The sequence below is a fragment of the Anarhichas minor genome, unplaced genomic scaffold (assembly GCF_050575085.1).
Source record: "Anarhichas minor isolate MPS153535 unplaced genomic scaffold, ASM5057508v1 ptg000024l, whole genome shotgun sequence".
Taxonomy (NCBI): Eukaryota; Metazoa; Chordata; class Actinopteri; order Perciformes; family Anarhichadidae; genus Anarhichas; species Anarhichas minor.
In genome coordinates, this window is record NW_027466470.1 from 15,148,273 (window position 1) to 15,170,236 (window position 21,964).

The 21,964-nt window shown below is 44.0% G+C and overlaps 1 protein-coding gene across 1 annotated transcript in view; it reads right to left on the reverse strand.

The window, feature by feature from the left end:
• The window catches only part of LOC142956817 (glypican-5-like), an 87,674-nt gene that overhangs the window by 46,364 nt on the left and 19,346 nt on the right, over positions 1 to 21,964 (reverse strand). Inside the window, exons 3-6 of the mRNA XM_076098564.1 lie at positions 18,965 to 19,668; positions 5,228 to 5,391; positions 3,990 to 4,046; positions 3,221 to 3,343 (exon numbers count right to left, since the gene is read on the reverse strand). Of these exons, the coding sequence (XP_075954679.1) occupies positions 3,221 to 3,343; positions 3,990 to 4,046; positions 5,228 to 5,391; positions 18,965 to 19,668 (1,048 nt within the window). The remainder of the gene's footprint in view (positions 1 to 3,220; positions 3,344 to 3,989; positions 4,047 to 5,227; positions 5,392 to 18,964; positions 19,669 to 21,964) is intronic.

Genomic DNA, 21,964 nt, shown 5'->3' on the forward strand with positions numbered 1-21,964 from the left:
GATTTACCATCCATACCCAATTATTCTGGGTTTGGTTATGTCTGGGAGGAATTTAACAAGAACTTGTTGTCTAATTAAACCCTCATTGAGGTTACCTCCTCATGTGTTTTCAGTCAAGGGACTAATAAAGTCCTTACGATGTCATAACTGTGGCTATACAGCCTGCAGCAAGTGTGTGTCGAAAAAGAAAACAGCGATGGTAATTACAGTGGAATGATAACAGTGTAGCAATGAATTACCTACGTTTGTGATAAGACCATTACAATAGCTGTCATGCCTAATCTAAATAAAGAATGCGGTCATTGTGGTTGATCTTATCTTTCCAGAAAAGATGGTGCAAAGTATTCACACATGTGACGCTGTAAATGTTCAGAGATGTTTGAACGCATGCCAACACGCATTTTTTTAGTCGCAAGTACAACTGTTTGCCCCTCGCTCGCCCCTCTGTCATCACACGCTGAATGAAGAGAGGAAGGGAATTTCAATCCCCAATGCCTTTCATGTGCTTTGAAGTATTACAACACACAAGTGTGTGTGTGTGTGTGTGTGTGTGTGTGTGTGTGTGTGTGTGTGTGTGTGTGTGTTCTCACATGTGGATGTGTGCATCCTTGCCTGAGCGCTGTATGATTGTGTCTGAACGAATAAGCTCTCCAGCTGTTGAATAGCATATGGATCCTGTGTGGATTGATATGTGAGTGTGTTTTGCCTTTGTGTGTCTATGTGGTCCTGTGTGTGGGGAAAACCCACAGAGCCCTCAGACGCTTTGTGTGCCCACCACACAGGAAGTCAGACTATGACGCGTGCTGACGCCAGAGCAGCTTAGCATGTTCCCGACGATACTATTGGTGTCTTCTTCACACGCTTTGTTCTCATCTCTCGTCATATTTTCTCACCATCCACCCTTCTCTCATCTGCTGTGCTGCTCTCGTGCAACTTTTCCCAGGCATGGTGCGGTCAGTGGCAGTAGCAGCGGCGGCGATGTCCAAGTCTTTCCCATGCAGCCTCATAGGAGGGTCTTTGTTCCCCCTCCAGGCTTTGGGGGTCCCCACGGCAGGGCTGTGCCCCACTCCGCTGACTCCACAATGGGTCTTTATGCTGCCAAGGCCCTCCACCCCCACATCACTCTATCATGCTTCCCTCATCAGGGGCACAGGGAGGCACAGGGGGCACCACGGCACCAAAGCGCCTTCCCTTTTCATGCCCTGTCCGGTCCCTCTCTCTCTCTCTCTCTCTCTCTCTCTCTCCAATACGTGCCAGCAGAATCAGATACAGTGGAAGAGGTTTGCTGAATAGCCACAGGCCAATCCGAGCAGTTTATGAGTGGTGCCAAATGTCTCAGTCGGGTACTCTTTTCTCATTCAGCCCAAGAACACTTGACACCACAAGCAAAGGCCTGGCTCTCACCAAGGGAGTGTGTGATAACACACCGTTACAAGCCATTAGCACTGTCGAAAAAGTGGCACACACTCACTTACACGCAAACAGGGTGCAGAAATAAAGAACTGCTTTTTGAATACCGACAAAGAAGGCGTGCGTATCTTGACAAGATTGGAGATTTCTTGTGTTCTAGGGCGCTGACTGGTTGCCTCGCCCTCCGTTTACTAGCCCACATGCTCCTGATCATGGACCTAGCACACACACCTTGGCTGCCAACTGTACTTTGTGTGCTGACACACTGTGACAGGCCCTTGAATGCGTGGTCTGCTCAACATGTCTCAGCCACTGGCAGATCCTCTGCAGTGATGAAGGGTAGGAGAGTACCGAGCCAGGACATGAAGAGAAGAGAAGAACATTTTAAAAGCTAACTGCTTCTAAGCTAATTAAAGCCTAACTTATTCATGGACATCGCTTTTGCCAACCACTGAGTTTAATCAAAGGGTCTTTTTTCGGAATCAGAGACATCTGTTCATGTGCCTAATGTTTTCCCATGTACTCATGTAAAGCATAATGTATGGCTTAATCAAGCAAAACGGACACGGGCCAAAAGGAAAAGGCAAAGGCATCCCCGGACCTCCGTTTTCCTCTGAAAGGGCCAATGCCGGCAGTGCCAAGAGCTGAGGGTGCCATGGTAACGGGAGCCACTTTAGGGCCACCGCAGGAGAAGGAGAGCATAACCTTGTCATAATTGTGGACCGAGCTTCTGGAGGGTTTAAGAAACGGATCCAGCAGGGGGAATCAGTTACAGACTCGCATTGGCTCAGTCATCTGCATCAATTCTCTGTTCTTCTCATGTGGACTGAGAAAGCACATAACCATAACCACACACGCACACGCACTCACACACACACACACACACACACACACACACACACACACACACACACACACACACACAGACACAGACAGACAGACAGAGACAGAGAGTAAGTGCTGCAGTCTCTGAGAGATGCACCCAAAACCATAAGCAAGAAAAGAGTTCTAGGGCCACACCTATAAATCAGCACAAAATAAAAAACCTCATGAATATAAGAAAGAGAATGGAGTGGGAAAAAGAGAGAAAGGCACAGATAGCAGCTCATCAACATAATACACAGGAGAGTGTAGCAACTATTTGTTCTGTCTGCATTCACTCAATGTGGAGATGGATATAATGGCTTCCTTATTTCCCAATTGATTAACAACAGCCAGCCACACTGGCTCACAGACTGACATTATCTAACACAAGCACACAAACAAATATGCAGAGGGTTTGTTACTTTTTTCTGAAATCTGAATATATTAATAACTTGTACTTTTCCAAGCAAGGTATTAGAGTAAATAAGTATCGGGGGAATCTGGATGACCTGTTTGAGAGGATGCATACAAGTCAGCATCTACTCATTTAGAGAAAATGAAAGTTCGCAAGTGCTGCCAAAATAAATGTTTTTATGCAACAACTGGCCACGGCAAAGTAACAAGATACAAAAAGTTGCCTCATCCAAAAGAACAAACTGCTGTCACAGCAGCGCAAGTCGAAATGCCAAAATCAATCTTTGCTGGTCTTTTTAAATATGAAAAGAAAATCGATTTCGGACGTACAAGTCAATAAAGAGCCAGCTGAAGGGAATGACATTGAAAATCGGACAATTTTAGCTAAAAAATCCAAAGTAAGTAAAAGCAAGTTACATCACTAATGTGATTGCCCAGGAGAGAATGATCTTTGTGTGTCAAGTATTTACTTTCCACAATCTCAAGTTTACAGTGGACGGAGGGGTTAAAGGACTGAACACATTTCTCTTACCTCTCCACCACGTCGTCTCCGCTCCAGCACGTGGAGTCGTCCACTACGTTCTCCCCTTCGCACAGCATCTCTGGCAGCGCGGCAAAGAACGACTTGTAGCGCTGCAGGTACATCAAGAACTCCCTAAGGAAAAAAAAAAAGACACATTGGGGAAAGGACACAGAGCGATTTTAAAACAGGCCACAAGTCAGATTAGAAATATACTGAGAAATAGATAGAAATATAATATGTTGAGAAATGTGTTGTGTGATTGTGGCTATGAATTTGGTGTGGTTGCTGGACACGCTACTCGGTACTTTGGTACCATACCACCAACCGTGTCTGCATTCCATTCAACAATACGTGCATGTGATAAATACACGTGACGATATTGATGGCGGCAGAAAAAGCGGCTTTGAATGTAACATTTTTCTCAATTATGCTGTGCCGTGAAGTGCTTGCTTCATCAGATCTGCTGACACATGTTGTCGATATAAACGCTGTCATCGCCAGCAAAACAATGACATAACATTTTGATCGGACACACATTGATGCCACCCATGAGGCAGAGCAAAAACCGCGGGGGTCATGGGAGGTCATGTGCTGAGTCAGGAGACCGTGTTCGAGAACCACAGGCGACATGGGCGTGGATCGGTTTATGTGAGGCATGAAAAATGTTCGGGTCGCCCAAAAGACAATCAATGATGATGAAATGTGACAGGTATGTATGCAAGTCCCAATATAGGAGAGTGTGTGTGGAGAGTAATACGTCCCCTGGGTTCATGCTTACCTAGAGAGTGTTCTCAGACTATGTTTATTGTTCTTGGAGGGTTTCAGGGGGAACGAGCTGGGAATGATGGGAGTTGGAGTCCAGGGGAGATTGTTGCAAGCAAGGAGGATGCGGGGATGTGAAAGGTGGGGCGTGAGAGAAGGACAAAAAGAAACAAAAGGATGACAAGACAAGACACATGGGGAGGAGGGAGAAAAAGATAGTCAGTCCACCCTGGAAGAGAGTTATTAATCATGCACATGCAGAGACTAGCCACACCACACATGAATCAATAACCCTTTCTCCTCACACCACACCAACAATGAAACAGATATATGTAATGTATATGTTAAATCAATAAACAAACACCCAAGCAAACATCTGCACATGTGCATACACAGTTACATATTCAAAAGGAACGCTAAAGAAAGTTCTGCTGAGCTCCTACATTCACATTTTCCCCCATTAAAGCGAAACATAAATGTTGCTTTACTGTGTCACGTTTCATATTTTTCAGCGGCACACTGTTCTCCCTTTACTACGGTGGGTGCTGCCGCGTCTCTGAAGTGGCTAGCGCTCACATGTGCTCTGGTCAGGGCTGGCAGCAGGCGGGGAGCTGGATTGTGTTGCCATGAATGGTGGTGGCAGTGCCAGGCCAGACCTGTCAGCTAAGGCTGGCATCAGCGCAGTGATTCATGGTTTGGGACAAGGTCAGGCAGGCAACGCTGCGAGTGTGTGTGTGTGTGTGTGTGTGTGTTTTCGTCTGTGGTGCTATTTAAGCTCAGGCCCGGCTGGTGTGCGGAGTTGGTGGTATGGCCGTCTGGGAAAACAGGAAATTGTTGGTCCGTCGCGATTAATCTCCCCCACACCTCCCCCTCTCCTGGCACATCAGTGCACATCAGCTGCTGTGGGCAAAGGATAGCTGCCTCAGAGGCCAGGTGGAGGGCATGGACTTTAGTGCCAGGCAATACATTTACATACTATGTGTGCGTGGGTGTGTGTTGGGCCCAACTAACCATATGAAGAATAGAGAAGTGATGGCAGCTGTGAACAAACAATGGCCAACCCCCTCAGGCTATGTCATACAAACCTGACCAGTGTTCATTTCATTTACATTTACTTTTCATCCAGCTGACCATTTAGCAGTCTTACTCATTTAACAAGCAAAATAAAATCTGCAGCCGAAAAACAATTCGCATTTTGGCATTCTGATTTACAACACTGAACTAATCCTAATTCAGTTCAATGCTTTGTCTTACCTCCTCAAGTGGGCCAACTGCCCCAGCCACTCCTCTGGTAGAGGTTGGGACGGGGCAGCAGATGGAGGAAGAGAGGAGGAGGTCACGGTCGAGGTTGTGACCTCTGGGCTGGTAGGTTGCATGCTTGTAGGCTCCCTAGTAGACAGGCCACACACCTTGTCCACCTGTGGGGAGGATAGAGCAAACAGACACACACCTGTTGAGCTCAGGAAAACATATAACAGCAGGGGTGGAGCTGCAGGGGGACTTCCATAAAACCACCAATTGACACCTGCGCAGTTGAAAGCATATAAACTAAAACAAGTTATTCAAAGTAACCACATTTTTTGTTTGTTTCTTTCCAGAGTGATGATGCCATCAATTTGAAATGAGGAATGACTACACTGCAGTTGAATGATTGTGGGTTGAAGAGAGGCGAAAAGAATTATGGGGCAGAGAAGTTGGGAGTAACGGACAACATGGGAAAATGGTGGGTGTGAAGTGAGGGGATATGATGAAAGAAAATGCCGCGATGAGTGAGTTATTGCCGTGGAGGGCTGACAGTGAATGTAAAACATTCCACTACCTCATGGAGGTGAGCGCACGTGCGCACGGTTGGCAACGACGGCGAGTGTCTCCAGTGGCTACTAAAGCAAGCAGCGGTGACAGCGGGGTCACGGGAATGAAGGGGGCGTGTGTTTAAAAACCCGAGAAGTAAAATCGATGACATCTCATTGGCTTAAAAGCCTGCGGCCAGTGTTATTAAGTGGTCCTCAATTAGCCAGAGAGACGGAGCGTAATGGCTCTTGTACGTACACACCGGACTGAGTACAGCAACCGATGTATATACGCTGCTTTTGTCTCGAGGGATGAGTCATTGTACCGCGTAAGGACGTCCAACAGGACTAAGTGGTATTTAGCAGCACCACTTATCCATCACTGATTCAGAAAAGGAATCCTTACAGTAAGACGCAGCGAGAATTAGTAGCGATTTCATACGTACTGTACAGTATGCACAAGAACGGATGGATGACCATATTGCTTCCTTGGCTAAGAATACTTTTAATAATTCAGTGTTTTGAGCTGTTTTCTGTGAAATCGCATTTTAACAGTGCAATTTTCAAGTCTTTTGTAGGTACACAGAACAGAGTGCACACAGCAAGTGACAATAAACAAAAGATGAGAAATTGGTCGGGCTACATACAGTTTATACAAACCTATTAAGCAATACAGTGGTCGACTCAGGATGCTAATCCTGCTGATCCGCTCTGGACATCCCCTACCAGCTAACACCTCAAAGCAATTATGTAAACTTACCTCACACAGCAATGCGAGTGTGAAGGGCAGACCGTGGGGGGGGGGGGGCAAAAACAATGGAATGCACGAACAGATAGATAAACTTAATTTGGGCAGGAACTGGCAAGCATCTGTGTTGAAATGGTTGTCTGTCCACATGCTGGGAAGAGTTTGGATAAGCAAGTCTGGAAGCAGCTGAAATATGTGTTAACGGTCACAAAATGTGTCTTGCCAGCCTGCTAAAAATACACTTTCCCTCCGGGGGTGAAGGCAGGTCAGCTATCTTGTGTGCCTTATAAATGGGAGTTTAAATGGAGGTTTTCACATAGCAGGCAGCTATTCCCGGGGCAGGGGAATTGTCCAACGGCTCAGGAGGCGCTTTCATAACTAGCAACATAACCAAGCCACCTGAACATTTTTCATCTTCGTTGCACCGTTTGCACTTCACTCTTCACTCTGGCCTTTCTCTCCTTTCTTTTTCTGACCACATTCTCAGTCTTAAATTCTCTCTGAAGGCAGACGTTGGGCACGGGGAAAGGTTGTTTTATTGCATTAACCTTAACTCCCCCCAGACCAATAAAACATGCTCACATGTGGTCGAGCGGCCCACAGCCACACATGGCCGTAGCCACACACACACTCACACACAGGCAATAATGCCACACACACATTACACTGTGACGGCGAGAAAAGACAGAACACAGCAACTGTTTTAGCCATGGAGCCCTCTCAACATACTAAGTCACATGCTATTTGCATGTGCTGCATGTACCGTCTGCACAACATGACGTAGTCAGACATTCATTAGAACAATTGTACATTTCAAACCTGTGAAATGGGTTGTTTATTGAAATGAAGTTTGCCAAATTAAGAGTGTCTGAGCAAGGGTAATAGCAAACAAGGATATTCTAACATTTACAGTTCAGTGTATGTTTTGTTGATTAGGCCAGGGCTTTCAACATTGCTCAATCCAGCATTATTAACACTGGCAAGTACGCTAGTGTTTGTGGCAACAAAACAAAGTGACTCAGTAAAAAGTCTGATAATTCCAAGAAGCAGCGAAGCTATAAATGTCAAAGCTGATTCATTTTACAACGTAAGCATGCAACATTAAGTACTCAGCCAATATGGCAGACTGAATTGAACCATAGGCCTCTACATTTATTGAGCAAAATACATTTCTATGACATAAATTCCAGAGATTCAAAACAGATGCAACATACAGTCCCATGACATAATTTCCAGACTACAGCGTTTTGAAGGTCTACAGTGCTGTGCGTCCGTTTGTATCAACGTGGTGAAGCTGGCAGGCTGTGCAAGGAGCAGGAGAGATGGGCAGGTGAAGTGAAATGTGTGAATGTTGTGTAAAAGCGTTTTTGAGTAGTTGGAAGACTATAAGGCGCTATAGAAGTACAAGTCCTTTTACAATTTACCATTACTAGTTAGTAATAATAGTTGTTTTTTTTGTTAGAGGAAAGGAAATAGTGTTGAGGAAATAATGTGTTTATACATAATATTATTATATATTATTATAATATTCTTCTTTTCATTGATTTGGGCCATGTGCTAAATGAACTTCAGCAAATCTAAACATATCATAACATACCCAAGCAGTGTACAGAACAAGTATGATGATCAAGTATCATCAAAAGTCTGTTGTTATATATCGTAAGATACAAATAGTTTAAAAGAGCAGGAACGTACTTCCTGGCTGTACATTAAGTTTTAATTACATTTTATGACGCTTAAGTCCATTGGTTCAATTCAGGACATGAAAAACATCCAAAAAAGGTCAGAGCTTCAGGTTATCATTTCTCTGCAGCGGTGAAAAATGGAGGATTAAGACGGGATCTAATCCCGTCATTGTGAACTTTTCAAAGAGGCAGACTGAACTTTTGAATCCAGTGCCATTTCTCACCTGCCTTTGTGTGACAAAAAAATGTAAACATCCATGTAAAATATGAACATCAAGAAGAGGTCACCCACAGTTCTGTTTGCATTACCCCGATATTTCTTAAAAACCAAACCACAGAGCTACTTTTGGAGAGAACGGAAAGGATTGAACCAAGGCCAACATTTCAAAACAAAAAAACGCCGACGCAAAACATTCTCATGCCTAACTAAGCATACAACAGCGTAAACAGAACACAAAGTCACCGTAGGGAAAATAAACAGCATCCTCGTTATGGAACCTCTGGAGAAATGGAGACCAGCTCTTATAGGTTGGATCTTGTCACCACATACTCCTCAGGGCCAATCAGACAACAGGTTGAACAATAACATGGGCTAGAACCTCTGCCATAAATCGATTATCTACTGACCTGATGATGGCGTGAGGATGAAAATGAGTACTTGATTTTGTATGTGTGTGTGTGTGTTTGTGGGGGGGGGGGGGGGGGGGGGGGGGGGGGAGCACCTGTTTGTCCTTGTTATACCTTCACAATTTCAGCTATTTTGCAGAGCATTCCTCATATGATTGCCTGAGGACAGAGTCTGATGGAGGGGGGGGGGGCAGATTTTTTTGGGATGCGTGTAGTCCACATGGAAGGACTTCAGGGAAATACAAGGCATGTATTCTATGTGTATTTGAGCTAGCCAATGAAATTTGATTTCTACTGCTAGGCCCAGGACGGATCACTGTTTTTACAGCTACGTGTCTTCTACTGGTTTGCATACTAGTAGAATAGACATTATTCCACTCAAACCAAATCATTTATTTTGACCATAAATGTGTGCAGCAGGATCTATTCCAACGTGTTCAGCTCCAAAGTGTCGTGTGTATCTGCGCCTTATGCACATATCATCGGCTCAGAGCTAGCCAAGCCCAGGGCCATCCCTCCTCTAGGGGAGTATTGGTTTACAGATAGCAGCGGTGGTCTTGTCTTCCCAGTTTATTTATCAAGGGATTACCCAGTAAAGCTGAGGGAACTTTCTCAGCCCCCCAGTCACCTCAGGCACATTGCATTGTGGGATGAAAAGGGCTTGTTTGGTCAGTGAAGAACCCCTCTCTTCCACTTTTACATAGTGTGTGTGCTAAATATGCAGACACACGTACAATCTGCTCGCCTAATGCTACGCAATGTTTAACTCTTGGAACAGAAGCACGTCTGTCAGCTCGGCCAAAGTGAACAACGACTAAATGTTCTTTCTAGAGATCAGAAATTCACAACATTCAAGGTACAGAAAAGTCACATACTGACATTGTGTTATATAACACTTCCTAACTGTAGCTAAATCAACATTCAACCTATCTTTAGGGATTATTTTCATGTATCACAGTTATGACTCATAAGGGTGAATGGCCTAAACTGCCCAGAGAAATGCAGACCACTGGTTTGTGCCATTAGTTGTATTTTTGGAAATGAATCCCAGGAATTTGCTTCAAGATCATTGCTTGTACTGTCTCAGTGCTGTACATTTGTGTTATGTTCAAGTGTACATTTTATCAATTCGCAACGGCAAAAAACTCATACTTGCAAATTGTCTCTGTTTTCATTCATATCCTTGGGAATAGCTCTCGGGACTGCCGCTTACATCCGTTATCCAAACCACAGTCTCTGTCATCTCAAGACATCTCATAACCATGAAATATTCCCTAACCAGTAACAATTAGGGAATAAAATGAAGTGCACAGTATAACATACTGGAATCAAAAGTGTCAACAGTGCCCTGCTTCTATTTGGGTTTAGATACATGATGCACTGACAGAGTCAGAGAAGAGACATCACATAACACAGAAGTGCCTGTTCAGTACCAAGCTGGACCACCTTTAGAGAAGGAATTTTATTCAACATGAATGTCACTGGTTTCCATGAGAGTTATGTAAAGTAACCAACTACCAGGCTGAAAAAAAAAGCGATGGAATGAAAGAGCAGAAAAGAGAGCAAACACAATTAGCTTTATTGGTATTTACTGCATTGCGGTTCCAAACTAAAGGAGAAAAAAATACAGAAGAAAAAATGCAATGAGTAGCCAAGTAGCGACATGAGTAGCGGTTCACATTCTGGTGGGCTCTCTATTCCACCGCTCAGGAAGCTGCTTGATACTTTGGCAACATAAGTTGTTTGTGGTGTTTTCTCCAAAGAAAACCCAAGGCATCAATTATGTTTCAAATGACTGGACTTTTTTGCCGTCGGGCATCTCGATAATTATGTTTTTACAAGTAACAATTTCCATTTCTAATTGCGACACATGAACACGCAGTAGAAAGGGAGGGCCTGCTACTCGCCAGGAGAAGGCTTTCTGTTTCTATTTGCACAAAGTGCATTTTTCCTCATGTTAAAGTAAGAGAAATCCTCAACAACCTTAGATGTACTGTTACACATGCAGTCTACCATATAGCAAGGTTTCAGCTAGATAAAAACACGTTGCCCCTTTATTTACGTATTAAGGTGACTACCAGAATTGTGCAGGACTCGCAGTGTTGTGGTGGAGGCCTTGAGGTTAAGGAAGCAAGCTTGTGCCTGGAAAGTTGCCAGTCCAAACCCTGGACCATCGGGGAAGATCTGGGTGGGTTAAGGGAATAAGGAAGTCTCTCTCTCCTCCCTCAGCAACACTATCAGGCTGTGTTTTATGTTTAACCACACAAAGAGACAGATGTAGGCTTCAAGGTGTTGAGTTTAATCAGACCATAATGGCCTCAAACAGCGGTCAGCACGGTACTAGCACAGTATAATTCAAATTTTTCATCTGTAATATAGACAGCAAGGTAACTGTACAGTCTACTTGGATATAATAACATGCCTGGGTTCCCAAAGATCTAAAGTGGTTTCGGGTGGAGACTCTGTGAAATGCCGATTATCCACAATGAGAGGGTTTCACTGTAAACGATGAAGATTTTGCTGTGTGTAGAGCTGGTTATTTACATATATTTTAATACATGAATTAAAAGATGAGTTTCTTATACATAGCTACATACATTTCATTCATTCATGACGTAGTGATTAGACCTGTTGATGACAGTAGGTCTTGAGTGAAGGAGAGAAAGCAGCCGTCGCATATGTGTGACTCAAGGATGATACAAAAAAGGACATGGGTGACCAGGTCTTTGTATTCATGCACCCATTCAAGTTAGAGAGCAATGTTTCAGGTGATGAAAGCTTTAATCAGCCCCACATCCTCTCTTTAGACGAGAAACGTCTTAGCTCTTACATACAGAATAAAATATATCTCTTGCAGCCTGACTTTACATTGTTTAATGGAACTGCTCATCAATAACTCACTTGTGATTGAGCAAATGTATTTTTTATTATACTAGACTAAAAGTGGAAAAAAAGTATAGTCAGAAATTCTTCTGTCAAGCACTGAGATTATACAATACGTGATGCACAAGGTAACAGATGCCGTCACAAGTATCAGTTACGAATGACTAAAACTACTGTTAACTAATAATGGTAAGCTGTGAACACTTTAAATAATTTAACTAATCCATCCATTAATTACCCATAACCGCCTATCCTATTCAGGGTCGAGGGGCAATTGATCTAATGCCATCCTTAATTATTTTCACGTATACTGTACTTCAGTTCTTTTGGTTAAGAAAGATTAAAGGTGGTCACTATCACGGACAGATGTGGTGTCATACGTATGAACTGGAAAAAACAAACAAATTCCTAATCAACTAATTATTTACTGAATACAAAAGAATAAATGAATGTAAACATGATGTATCCTGAAGATAATAATGTGTTGTAGCTTTAAATCAAATACTAAAACGGTCTGAATATATAAAAACATTCAGTATACAAAACGCCCCCCCCCCCCCCGAGCCGCTCGTATAAGCGAATAGTGACAGTCTTCCACTTGGCCTTGAGTGAGAGAGTGTCGCTGATTTACAACATTACTCTTCCCCCCTTGGCTTCTTTTCTTTCTCTCCTTGCCAATTGTTCTTTGCCGTCTATTTAAGGTCTCTCTTTATTCTTTCTAAATCACTTTGCCTCCATCTTTCTCGGCAGTCTTCAACTCTGCAGTCTCTGTCAATCAGTCCCCTCCCCGTCTGTTTCTCACCCTCTTATCCGAATGATGTCAGTGCTAATTAAAGAGAGACTCAGTCCCTCGTATATCACGGGGAAAAGTCCTTGAGATTCCAATCGGGGGGAAGAGAACATTGAATTTCACTCTCCACATTGGGGCTTGTTTACCCTGATTAAATCGCTCGCAGATGATCTAAAAAATGAGAGGCCCCTTATAAATATGGGTGTCGCTTTGGAGTTTGTTTACGATGTTCGTCCATCCTCGTAAACAAATTCGCGAGAATTACAGACGCAAAATATGGCGACATGTCTCGGGAGGATTCAAGATGTGTTGCACCGCAGAGATGGAGGGAAAAAAAAGACAAGAGACAGAGGAAGTTCAAGTGAGTTCATCTCGTCTGTGTCTACGTTATGGTGGATCAAGACGCGCACAAGCGAAGAAAAGGAGCCGGCGGACAGAAACTTTGAGAGTCCACGTGTCCATTTGAAGGCTTCCAGTGAACCCGCAACTACCACGAAAATCATAACACAGATTCGGGTTAACTTCACAGCAGCACCTGCCTGATGTTAGAACGCCAGTTAACTCCCGTTTGAAGGTGCTGAAGCAGAAGGCCAGTGTGCATCCAGGCATCAACTGAGGATGTTGGGAATATGAGGACGCACAGGGGATGGCAGGGGCTATTTAAAACATTAAAGGAGGGCTCACAGAAGAGGAAACACACCATGTGGTCAGGGGGTGCTGACGCAATGGTGGTATGAACACCACATTTAATCTAGATGAACCATTAACTAGAAACAAATGGTCAAAAAGAATCTGATCAAACAATCCCAGAGACGTTTTTTTTTGTTCCTGAACAAGTTATGTGATAGTGAAACTCCTTAAAGTGGACAGAAGCAATATTACATACTGAGGTGTCCTGATTTACTAGATAACAGACAAGAGGCACAAACTCCTCGTCATGTCACGGCACGTTCTCCGTCACAATTTAAATTCACAGCTCAAATCAAATTCAGATTTGATTCATCGACTGCGGTCAGTGTGAGGAAGACTTATGGATACGAGCTTTGATATTTTTTAGTGTCATAAACGACAACATCAGCATATTTGTACTCTTGTCAACCCTTGTCGTCTCTCTACCTCCCGTGTGAAACAGCCAATCTGAGAAGCAGACCGCATGCTCTGAAGGAAAGCCCCACATCGTTTAGTCTCCCCCTCTCTGTGAACATGTCATCACCCTATAATCAACTGCACATCTGAGAAATTACGTCATTTCTATAATTATATGATTCCACCAATCCCCAGTCATGGCTTACAGAGGGAAAATCATATACCAAGGACCACTGCTTCATGGTCACATCCAAATGCATTGGCCCAGCAATCAATCGGCATGGCGATTGATTGCTTTTACAATTTGCCTTTTTCAGAAATGCAGGATTTCGCTTGTGGTGTTGAGGGCTGCAGCGTATTATCAGCAGCAAGGCAAACGCTAAAAGAGGGAAGAGGAGCTGGAAAAGAGGCACAAGGGTGCTGAGGAGAAGAGAGGCTGCACCCCCCCCATCATTAGCTAATGGACTGCTGAGTAAGTCAGTCAGTCAGCTTGAGGGTTGGACACCGTGCCAAAGGCGCACCCAACTCAGAAAGATGGGCTAAGCGTATAGATTGGGCCATGAGCGCATTTTGCATCAGCTCCATTCTGCTAACGGCCTCAAATATTAGATACAGAAAGCATACCGCGTGTAAAGGCTTGAGGCTGCGTAGCTAATCCTTTTAGATAAGGTGACCTTCAGAGGTGGGCTCAGCAGCTGATGTCAGAATGTATCTCAAGTACAACATGTAAAACGTTAATTCATTGCATGTCAACACAATGATACAATACGGAATTGATCTACGTTAAAACTGCAGGAATGCAATGTCCTTGAACTTTTCACAATGATAACCGGTAAGATGTCAGTAGCATTCAGCTATGCTATCGCCTGAAAGTAGTTTTGTCAGTAATTCTGACAAATATCTGGTTACTCTATTTCCTCTGGTCTTCCCCACTTAAATCATCTGGGGAGAACTCATTTAAACATTAACAGATTAGTAAAGATTATAACAAATCTTGATCTATCTGTAAGGGCGTCTTTAACTTAGCTCTTTATTACTGCTTGTAATCTTTATGTCGAATAGATTTAAGTACAACTGTTAAGTGGTCATATATTTTAAGCATACAGGCCTGACACAGTATTAACGGTACGGCAGAAATATCTGGTGGTGCACATTGTTTACTGTATATTATCATATTGCATCATATAAAACACAAGGTTGCAGAGATGGGATTGGGAAAGCAAAATAAAAAGTTAGTTTTCACACCAATGATATTCTATCTTATTGTGGGATGGAGCAAAATAATGTAAGCCCCTGCAGTCTGTTGAGGTGCCGCCGTGGTGAATGGAAAGCTTCCAGTCATGCCACTGGCCCTTGTTTCCATTATCTACAGGCCCAGGCTGCGATTATCATTCCTCCATAAGACTGTAATGAGAAGCTGGGGTAAAACCAACAAGCGGATAAGGTCGACCTGCATATAAACTGCTCTAATCTGGACCACGGCGACTATTTTCTCATAAGCAGACTATGAAGCTCTCAGAGTGAATGAACGAGTGAGGGCGTGAAGGTGTGAGTGAACGCATGCTTCTGTGTGTAGGCGATTTAAAGTCTACTCATCTTTGGCAAGCAGAAGACATAAAGTTCCCCTCTAGGTCATATGAGCCATATCATTTTTTATGGCTGTGTCAATAAACAGCAGCCTGCGGCCTCTCCGGCACGGTTGAGGGAGAAACTCTAATGTGAATTCAACAGGGCAGCATTCAGAGGGAGAAACCCCTCACTTAACATCGGGGGCTACCATTGGCACAGGGGCCCAATAAGAGCGGCCACTTTTACAGGATATTTTTCGCTTAATTGTGTCTACTCAATATAATCCAGCCCCCCCCCAATATCCATAACCATAACCACTTCCCTCCGCTCCACGTTCACGCTCCATCTCAATAAGAGCAGGAATGTGTTCAAACGGAATCTATCCTCTTGCTGCTCCACATGACTATCAATGGCTGCCTTTCACGCTTACGCGCGGCGCTGGTATTGTCACAGGGTGGGCCGCACATCCAGGCTCCTTGCAGGACTTCTAAAAACCTGATACCTGCACACGGTGTGGTGATGTGTGTGTATATGTACAGTATATATGTGTTATGACCCGGGTCCTACCCTATGACGTACTGCAGCATATAGTGCAGACTCTGTAGTCTGCAGCGCTCTAAGTGAGAGAGAGAGAGAGAGAGAGAGAGAGAGAGAGCAACCACAAAATGGTTTGGGATAATATCCCCGTGTAAAACCACACAGTCACAATAATTCCTTTAATAACAACTCTATATAATATAGAGTATATATATGACTCGGCAAAAAAGTTACAAAAGAGTTACTTCTTTGTTCTCGACTTCACACATAGAGTGCAAGTAATAACAGTAGGTCACGCAAGGTATTTGCACTTTGTTTGCGCACTTTTTTTTTGCTCTGCAGTAAGATAGTAGGGATAATATGTATGAAAATAACAAAAAAGGGTGTTTAAAATTGAGAATTCATCTGGGAGGGGGGGGGGGGGGGGTGTATATATGGAGGTGTAAGGGTGAAGGTGGCTACACTGACACAGTAGTTGTGCACTGGAGACTTAACGGTTTCCCTTGACAGGCCACCGTGGCTTTATAAAAACAGACTGCGATTTTAAAAGGGCCATAGGTTCCAGGTAATACATGCCAATAGAACTTGTGTGTTATTCTGTGTGTGGCTAAGTGTGTGTGTCTGAGCACCTAAAGTGAACGAGTAAACGTGCGTGCTGATGTTTGCTCTCTAGCCTGCGTGAAGCGTCGAGAGCACAGCAAACGGGAGCCACCAGTGTCCGACTGGGGGCCACCTCCTTTTCCTGCAACAATTCTCTTGACCCTTTTTTTTTTTTTTTTTTTTTCAGCTGGCTGGATCTAGTTTGTATGGCCTAGCTGGAATCCTTTCAATTCCATCCCATTTGTCCCCGCGCCGGGCTCCCTGCTCCAGGCTTGCCTGTCACCCCATGAATACCAAGCAGGCACACACACACACACACACACATGCGTACATACACACACGAAACACAAGCTGCGTCTCTCTCTCTCTCTCTCTGCATAGCTGTATTAGGTCAGTCTTTAAGCCTGGCAACCAACCCTGCTCTGTCTGCACATGCATGTCTGTGTGTGTACAGTAAGTGTCTACGCATTTGGATGTGTGTGTCTGTGTGTTTAATGGGACCACACCAGTGCTTTGCATGTTGAAGGCCATGAACAACAAATTACTTACATTTTGATGTTACTGCCAACCACTTTTCCGAATTGCATGTTTAAATATATTTTTCCACCTTTCAGGCAGGCATTTGTTTCGGTTAAGTACAGTAATGTGATTACTTTTTTTTCCAGTAATGAGTAATGTAAGTGAACTTGAAATTCTGTAATTGCATTACAGTTAGTAATACCAGGGGCTAGGGGTCTGCTTGTTTGCTTGCCAGAAGTTGGATGGAGGGATGATATTAACTTTGTCTGGACCAGTGTGTAGGTTTTCGGGGGATCTATTAGCAGAAAAGGAACATAATATTCAGAAACGTGTTTACCTGAGTGTATAACCACCTGAAACTAAGAACTGTGTCCTCTTCATGTAGCCCGCCATATTGCACCGCCATGTTTCTATAGTAGCCCAGATCGGACAAACCAAACATTTGCTTTGGAGAGGGTCATTTGCATTATTTGTTACTTGAAGGCCACCGTAGTTCTGCAAAACGCTTAGGGGTAATCACTAGACTAATTGACGAGTTCATTGGAAGACTGCACTGTCTATTAAGTCAAACACAAAAGCCAAGTCAAAGTTTAATCATCTAACAGCTTGCACTTTATGGCTTCTATGGTGTTGTCTTACAGTTTAATTCTGTTTCTGGAAACAGATTCAGTGTAGACTCATCAACAAGTGGTCCCATTAAAGATTAGGGAACAACTGCACCGTAAATAGGCCTTACCCTGTCAACATTTAAAGTATTGGTCTTCCTTTTTTCTGATCCCATATTCAACACAGTTCATCACAGAAAGTTCAACAGAGTAGCTCAAGGTGTTGAAAGGATATATAAAAATATCTGTAACCCGTCATGGAGAGAGGTGGGGACGAGGATAATCGAGACACAGACTGGGAGAATAAAAAAAATAAATAACACAGATCATTCCCACAACTCGCGAAATTCAAGTCCAGCCACCTACTCAGAACTGCAAAGGGGCCCACTAAAGGTAGTGGAACTATGATGTCCAGAACTCTCCAGCTCGTGCCCAGGGGGGGAGAGACATGTGTAAGTGCTCTTATAGATTCATGCACTGTATGTGCATGCACTGTATCCACAACCATGCCTGAACGTTAAGGGAGAGAGGGAGATGCAATGGGGTCTGAATGCAAGTGATACATTTGTTATGGTCCTCTTGATGATGCACATAAATCTCTGCTAATCACCTTCTGCTCCTCGGTGTATGACTCACGTTACCGTACACCCACATGCACGACCCCACCTTACATAGAGGAAGAAGGGTATTGCTGAGAATGTGAAGATAGAGAACACGGTGTACTGTATTCACAGGAAAAGCTGATTTCAGATGGTATCTCAAATAAAGCAAATGACATGCAAAGAACTAGTACTCGGTGTACTACATATTACTTGTATGCAGGGATAAGTGTGAGACGAGGAAACTATTACAAAGATTTGGTATTGACTTTTACAGCCATCTCTAAATGGATTTTTTGTTTATTCAGTGTAGTTTAAAGGCTTGCTGTGAACATACGTAAGAATATGAATCTAAGATACGTTGCTAAACAAAGCAGAATATGAACTCTAGATTTAACTGCACTGTTCAGTTTTAGGAAATGTCTGGCATTCATCCATGAAACCCTCTGTGTTGTGAACATCCAGCTCAAAATCATATAACATGAGGCACATGGTAATACTCACAGCATGCAAGTGCACTCGGTCCCCATTTTAACCACTACTTTTATTATTTTCATCATAGTCAATGAGGAATTCATAATATCCGCCCACAGTCAGAACCTAAACAATAACGGTGACTTTTAGCTGCCTTGCCATTTTGCCGAAATTAGTCCTTCTCTAGCCTCAGCTCAGCCTGCATTTCTTTGAAGGCGGCTGAACTTTTTTTTTGTATAAATATTATTTTTCTCTGAATAGTTTGAAACACTGTGCAAAGATTAATGCTGTGTGCAGGATTCTTTGTTGCACTGGTGGAAAAAACTAGCTCATAACCCACAAGCAGCCCGCAAAACCTTTCCAATCAATACATTGAATATTGCCAAAGTAGATGTATAAAACAAAGAAGTTAAACAAAAAAGGTTTGGAAGCCTTTTTGCACGTGCCATCGAAAGCTGCTGATGTAGTGCGTGACTTACTGTGGCTGTAATGAGTGGACCATGGAGCTGTGCGTAGAGCAGAGCCTCATTAACGTGCCCCCTGACCCCGAGCAGGGCTAGTTCCAGACTGTGGTGCCCGGCCATGGCGTGGGTTAGCTGCTCCAACAGGCTGGTGTACCGCCTCCAAGGCTGATCCAGCTCGGACACGCTGGCCAGGCAGCCTCGCATCACGTTCAGACAGTAGCCCACGCAGGGCTTGATGAGCGTCAAACCTCTGCAGTGGGAGCAGTACACCATCTTCACCAGGGCCTTCACGCACTCTTTGCTCATGCCGACGTGTTCGGTGGCGTTCATCACTTCCAGACCCTCCTCCAGGGCCAGGCCCAGTTGTCTCCCGGCTCCCAGTGCCCCGGTCAGCTCCTGGGCCATGACGGCTGGATGAGGCCCGAAGGGGTTGACGTCCTGCCTGATCATGCGGAGACAGTCGTCCATTTCGCTGCCCATCGTCATGCTGCTTTCTAGCCCTGGATTGATGAGCCGCGTGTAGACGAGCGGGAAGAGGTCGTTGAAAAAGTGGTGGATTGAGGCCTCGACGGAGACGTTGGCCCCGCGGAGGTAGAGGGAGAGGGAGGAGAAGAGCTGGTTGACGTGGGGGAGGGCTTGGCGGGACACGGAGGAGTAGGTTCCCTCCAACAGAGAACTCAGGTGGCCCTGAGAGAAGGATAGAAGGTACTGGAACATGTCTGCAAGGAGAGCAAACGAGAAACACAGAGATAAGAGATAGAAAGGACCCGGGCAGATGACATTTTATGTGAGAGGAATATTGAAAATCATTGATGACGTGATGAGAGAGAGAGAGAGAGAGAGAGAGAGAGAGAGAGAGAGAGAGAGAGAGAGAGAGAGAGAAAGACAGAGAGACAAAGAGAGAGAGAGAAAGACAGAGAGACAAAGAGAGAGAGACAAAGACAGAGAGACAAAGAGAGAGAGAGAGAGAGAGAGAGAGACAAAGACAGAGAGAAAGACAGACAAAGACAGAGAGAAAGACAGACAGACAGTAAAATTAGAAATGATGAGAAAGACACGCTGGATGGAATAAAAAAAAAAAATAGATCCACACAACAAATAGCTCCCGTTAGAAGGATTTGTATTGCTGTGTAACGTTTCAAGGACCAGGCTTTATATTTTATATCTATATGCTACCAGCATACATGCTTGTAAATGCATTATGGGTGTTTAGGTTGGCGAGCCTGGTGCTACACAGCAATTACACAGCAATAAACATTCTTCTTACGAGATCTACTTGGTGCACGGATGTATCTGTTTTGAACCCTGCTATAAGTCTCAGGCAACTGCAATCAGTTTTCTCTGGTAAATTGTAAACACTGTAAATTCCAGATTTTGCAGCAGTGTTTGACATGCCACCAGCCCACCGCGCACACACACACACACACACACACACACACACACACACACACACACACACACACACACACACACACACACCAGTTGAGTCATCCAGTTCTTATGTCATTTCCTGGAGAGCAAATGAAGTTGGAAAGCAATCAGTGATGTCAGTGCAGAGGCAGAGATTAGCGCCAATGAAGTGCCACTTCTTACTAAGCAAGGTACTGTAACAGAGCAGAGAGACAGAACGACAGAGGGTAGAGCAAGGGCGGGGAGGAAAATAAATGAAATTTGGAAAAACTCTTTGACTCTCTTCCCTTGCCATTTTCTCTCCAATTTCTAGTCTACTAGAAAATGATGTAACTATTACTTTGATCAGAAATGATCCCATAGAAACAGAAAAATGGGCGATCTTGATTATTACAAAGGGGCAACATGCCAGTTTGAAAAGTGAAGCCAATGCAGAACTGCCTCAAACCTGTATTTTTTCTACTGGCCTTTGAGAAAATGGCCTAACTTCTCACTCAATTTATTACCCTCAGTTAACATTTCAAACATGAGTTTATGCTCTCAATCACTAGTTTCAAGCATAGACTGTATATAAGAAGTGGACGGTATTCACCGTGACGTCATTAATTAGCTTCTGGACGGACGTTTTAAAGCCTTTGTGTTCAGCATTTTGTCCGTCGCCGTCATGTTTTTTGGCCATTGCCATGTTGTTTTTTTGAAGTGACACGGGAGGGTGGAGCTAAGTACAACCCAACGCTGAAGAGAAAAGACATTTTAAAGTGACCAAAATGTTACGCCTAACATTCATGATAATTGAAACACATTGTGAAAGGGGTTGAACGGGGTCGAAAACACTGACGTAAAAGTAAAAAAATGCCTTGTTTAGTGTTGGTGTGTGTGCGCGTGTGTGTGTGTGTGTGCGTGTGTGTGTATGCATGTGTGTGTGTCCTCTGTCCTGGACACAACACTCTCCTCTGGGGTGTGATGTCAGCTTAAAAGCATGACAGGACATGAAGGAGCAGCAGCAACTGTACAGAAATTGAGACAGGAGAGTGAGGGCGCCAATACCACCCCACCCCCACAACATACACACACATCCATGAAATTAAAAAACTAAGGATAAGCCCACAGTGTGTTACAATTCTGCATATGCTGACTTCCAACCAAATTTAGTTAATCATGTAGTTTTTAAAAAATACGCTTGCTTTACGTTAACACTAACATATTCATTCATAAAAGGACCTTTCGCGTAGTGAATCTATTTCAGCACAGTGATTGTTACCAAATGTGTGTGTGTGTGTGTGTGTGTGTGTGTGTGTGTGTGTGTGTGTGTGTGTGCGTACAGCCCCTCCCAGCACACAGACAGAAGGATAACAACAGTCATGTCCTCCTCAACAGCTGCACTAATATGACCGCTGTCTGTGACACACGGGGACTCCCCACCGGCCAGCAAAAGGCACAACTCGTTTGCGATCACCGTGATCAGAGCTGCTCTCGCACACATAGCATTCAAAGTTGCGGCCCATTAGCTGGGCTTTGGAGAGCGTGGCCGCGTGTGACGGAAATAAGGCCGACAGACACGGCAAGTAATGGTCTGTTAGGGATTATTACTGCAAAGTGAAGGGC